Source organism: Salvelinus namaycush, chromosome 4 (assembly GCF_016432855.1).
Source record: "Salvelinus namaycush isolate Seneca chromosome 4, SaNama_1.0, whole genome shotgun sequence".
Taxonomy (NCBI): domain Eukaryota; kingdom Metazoa; phylum Chordata; class Actinopteri; order Salmoniformes; family Salmonidae; genus Salvelinus; species Salvelinus namaycush.
Genome location: NC_052310.1, coordinates 20,288,375 through 20,292,635, shown reverse-complemented (window position 1 = coordinate 20,292,635; position 4,261 = coordinate 20,288,375). Strand labels below are relative to the sequence as shown.

The window sequence follows — 4,261 nt, the reverse complement described above, 5'->3', positions numbered from 1 at the left end:
CCTGTCTCTGCTTGTCTTAGCTATTTTTGTCACGTCTCTTTTGAGACGTGAAGAGAGGGAATTAAAACTTTCTCTCTGAGAAAGTTTCCCTGGTTGTTTACTTTTGCTTTTCTTACTCTTACCCATGTTTATGTCACGTCTCTTGTGAGACGTGAAGAGAGGGCATATGAAACTTTCTCTTCAAGAAAGTTTCTGCATATACTACTCCTGCTTGATCCCATGTTTATGTCACGTCTCTTAGGAGACGTGAAGAGAGGGAATCAAAACTTTTTCTTCTGGAAAAAGTTTCCCTTCTTGTGCCTGGATTCGCTTAAAGTTTATGTCACGTCTCTTGTGAGACGTGAAGAGAGGGAATCAAAACTTTATCTTCTGATAAAGTTTACTCTAATTTTGCCATTTATAGCTTTTGTCCTAGCTTTTGTCACGTCCCTTATGAGACGTGAAGAGGGGGATTTGTAATAAATACCATTTAAAATAACACAAGCATATTGCTATTACATTGTTATAACTAACTTCTTTTTAAGCAGGGTTTCTCACAAACTTATAAACAGATACAGAGAACCACACACACACCCAAAGACAGATGGCTGGCACAGACCTTTCATAAACACTGATAAGGAAAGGCCTTGATCAAAAGAGTGCTTGGGTCCGCATTTCACGAAATAATGAGACACACACATACCCAAGGACAGAGGGCTGACTACGCACACACAAAATCTCCTGCTTAGCTGAACATTTGATAACAAAGAAACTTTTGCTATAAGACTCAGAAGGATGACGCCCAGCTCATCAGGACCAATCTGAGAAGACAACAACCTGTCCAGAACCAACCAAAGGACCAGAACTTCCAGACTCAACCTACTTTCTGTGTTGTATAAAATGTCTATGCATTTCTGTTATCTGGGCTTTTTCTGGAGGTTCTCTATGAGCCGAAGGAACGAGACCGTATACGCTTGTACCAGATATCTTTACTCATAATTAAACTGTCGCTTGTCATACAATTTATCACCTTGTCTGAATCGATCCTTGACCGGCTCGCCCTTCTCCATATCCAATTATCAACACACGCGACGTGTCCGGTCTGGTCAGCATGTTATGGTCCACTTAGGAGCCTACAACAAGTCACAGTAAAACATGAACATTTTTAACCATCATTTTTTAAAACATTTTTTTGTATACAATCTACATTAACAGTCTAGATCAGGGGTGTCAAACTCAAATACCCAGTGGGCCAAAATGTAAAACCTGAACAAAGTCGCGGGCCAACATTGAACAAATGAACCTTTTAATATGGACCCAAACAAGTTTTGCTCTAACATTGAATATGGAACAAGCATCGCTTATTACCATACAATATATAATTTAATAGTGGAGACATGCAAAATCGAATTTCAAATGAAAAAACACATCAATGGCATTCATTTATTAAATAAATAAAATTTAAATAAAAATCGTATGCCTCTTTTCTATTTGCAGCCTTCTGATTTAAATACCAAAATAAACTTTTTCCACTGGCTAATAATTTTACAAATAAAATGATAATAAATCAATCAACCATTCAAGCCCATGCCTTGTAGCAAGAAAAAGTGCACAAAGAAAACGTTAATTATTGCACACTGATCTAATCTGATGTGCCCAAGCCAGATACCTGGCATCTCTTCTTGGATGCTAGTTCATCAATGTCTGGGCTCAGGCTCTGAGCTGAAGAAATCCTCAGTATCGAGCGAAGGTGTTCATCAGTCAGACGTCTCCTGTGAGTTGTTTTGGTCATCTTCATCGAGGAGAAAAGTTGCTCGCATAGATAAGTGCTGCCGAACATGGAGAGCATCTGAGCAGCTTGGGTGCGGAGCTGAGGCATTGTGTCAGGGATGAACCGTGGAAACTGTGCGGCGCCCACAGCATCATACTTTGACTTCAGCGTGTCGTTGCACTGGAGTTCAATCAGCTCCATTTGGATGTTGGTTGGTGCATTTTCCACATCAACTGCGAAGGGATTACTAAGCAGTTCAAACCTACATTTCTGGACATCGAAGTCGGCAAATCGCCGGCTAAACTCAGCAGCGAGAACACTGAGTTTTTCAGCAAACTGTGCGCATGGGAACACGGCGGTAGAGATCTGCGCTTTTATGGTTTGGCAGCAGGGAAAATGGCAAGGGTTTCCTTGCAGCATCTGATTCTCCCACAGGCACAGTTTAGTTTTAAAGGCCCTCACTGCAGCGTACATGTCTGTGATGATGCGCCCCCACCCCTGAAGCTGCAGGTTCAGCACATCGAGATGGCTCGAGATGTCACAGAGAAAGGCCAGCTCACACAGAAACTTTTGCTCCCGGAGCTCTGCTGTATCCTTCCCTTTGGTTTCCAGGAATTGACATATTTCCTCACGCAGCTCGAAACATCTGTTCAGTACTTTTCCTCTGCTTAGCCATCTCACCTCTGTGTGATACGGCACGTCTGCGTATTCCGAACCACACTCCTCTAGAAAACATTTAAACTGGCGGTGATTCAGACCTTTGGCTCTTATAAAGTTAACTACCTGTGTTACTGTGGTCATAACATGTTCCATCTTTAGGGCTTTGGCACACAGTGATTCCTGATGTATGATGCAGTGGTAAACAGTTAGCTCACCTGCACAGTTCTCTTCCCGCATCTTCTCCCGAACCATGCCCACCAGTCCACTCTTTTTACCGCACATCGCTGGCGCACCATCTGTCGTTAATCCAACGAGTTTATCCCACGGCAGCTTTATTTCAGTTACACATTTGGAAACCTCCTCAAAGATTTCCTTTCCTGTGGTTGTGCCATGCATTGATTTGAATCCCAATAGCTCCTCCGTAACACACAGATTTGAGTCCACTCCACGGATGAAGACTGACAGCTGAGCAGTATCAGATGCGTCGCAGCTCTCATCCACAGCGAGGGAGAACGCAACGAAATCTTTTCCCTTTTCCATCAGCTGGTCATACAGATTGGTGGCAAGATCACATGTGCGATCAGCTACTGTGTTCCTGCTCAGGCTCACGTTTGAAAATGCTTGCTTTTTCTCTGGGCATACGAGGTCACAAACTTTCATCATGCACTTTTTCACGAACTCTCCCTCATTAAAGGGCCGGGCTGATTTTGCGATCTCTGCTGCCACTATGTAACTAGCCTTTACAGCAGCCTCACTTTGTGATGTGGCTTTTTTGAACATATTCTGTTGTGAAACCAAACTTCTTTTCATCTCCTCTACTTTCTGGCTCCTTTGAGTCATGTCCAGGTCCTTGTATTTGTCATGGTGTTTCGTTTCATAGTGTCGTCTAATGTTGTACTCCTTACTTACAGCCACGTTGACTCCACAAACAAGACAAACAGGTTTGTCTTTTACATATGTAAACAGATATTCTGCCTCCCACTTGTCCAGAAAGCTCCTGTTTTCTGCCTTTCTTTTCGCCATTTTTGGGAAGGGATAGCGCGCTGACAGTTGTAGCGTCTATGTTGCTATGACTACTGTCACAGAGGGCGTTTCTGGGTCCTGTCCTGATTGGCGCGCGAAAACAACAGCAGAGCATTATGGGATTCGTAGTATTAGCGGTGAATGCGCTGTATAATACCGGCGGGCCAGCTCTAGTAGTAATTTGGTATTGTCTCGCGGGCCAAATATAATTACCCCGCGCGCGGGCCAGAGTTTGACACCCATGGTCTAGATGGACCAAAACGAGACAATAGAAAAAACTGTCAATGGCAATTTGAGAAAATTATGGTAACTAGTCTGGCCCTAATTCAGGTAAATTTTTTAAATTTTATGTAAGCCAGGGCGGGACCAGCCAGCGGCGACTTCCCGCATGCGTGATTCATTTGGAGTATGGGTGCGGAGGGGTGAACATCTCCTACTCTGAGAGGACTGGGCCGCCTTTGAGTGCTTCGGGACGGGGGTGGGGCCCACGGCAACACCCGCTGCTCGTTGAGTAGAGTAAGAATGAGACGTGCTTTCACGTCAGTCTCCAAAAGTCTCCAATAACACCAGAAAAAGTCGCTAGATCTGTCGCTAGTCGCTTTGTTTTGAAAAATGTGTCTCTAGTGTTAGGATTTGTGTTTATTGCACTATAACCCAATGCTATATCACATGTGATATAATATCAGCAACTGTTAGCCTGGGCGCCTGGGTGTCTGTGTGTGTGTGCTGGAAGTAACAGTTAGCCCCAGATAAGTGTGCTGGGAAGCTGTGGTTAGCCTTGAGTGAGAACAGTGTGCTTTGTATGCAGGTGCAAATAGCTTGGACAAT

General features: G+C 43.8%; 1 protein-coding gene across 1 annotated transcript; it reads right to left on the bottom strand.

The window, feature by feature from the left end:
• Positions 1-1,454: 1,454 nt before the first annotated feature.
• On the bottom strand, positions 1,455-3,491 carry LOC120046293 (general transcription factor II-I repeat domain-containing protein 2-like). The gene has a single exon (XM_038991381.1). The coding sequence runs from the start codon at positions 3,431-3,433 to the stop codon at positions 1,622-1,624; it is 1,812 nt and encodes a 603-aa protein (XP_038847309.1). The 5' UTR covers positions 3,434-3,491; the 3' UTR covers positions 1,455-1,621.
• Between the last annotated feature and the right edge of the window lie 770 nt (positions 3,492-4,261).

What these genes read in the sequence shown, in the direction of transcription:
- LOC120046293 (XM_038991381.1), bottom strand. Translation starts at nt 3,433, where the DNA reads ATGGCGAAAAGAAAGGCAGAAAACAGGAGCTTTCTGGACAAGTGGGAG.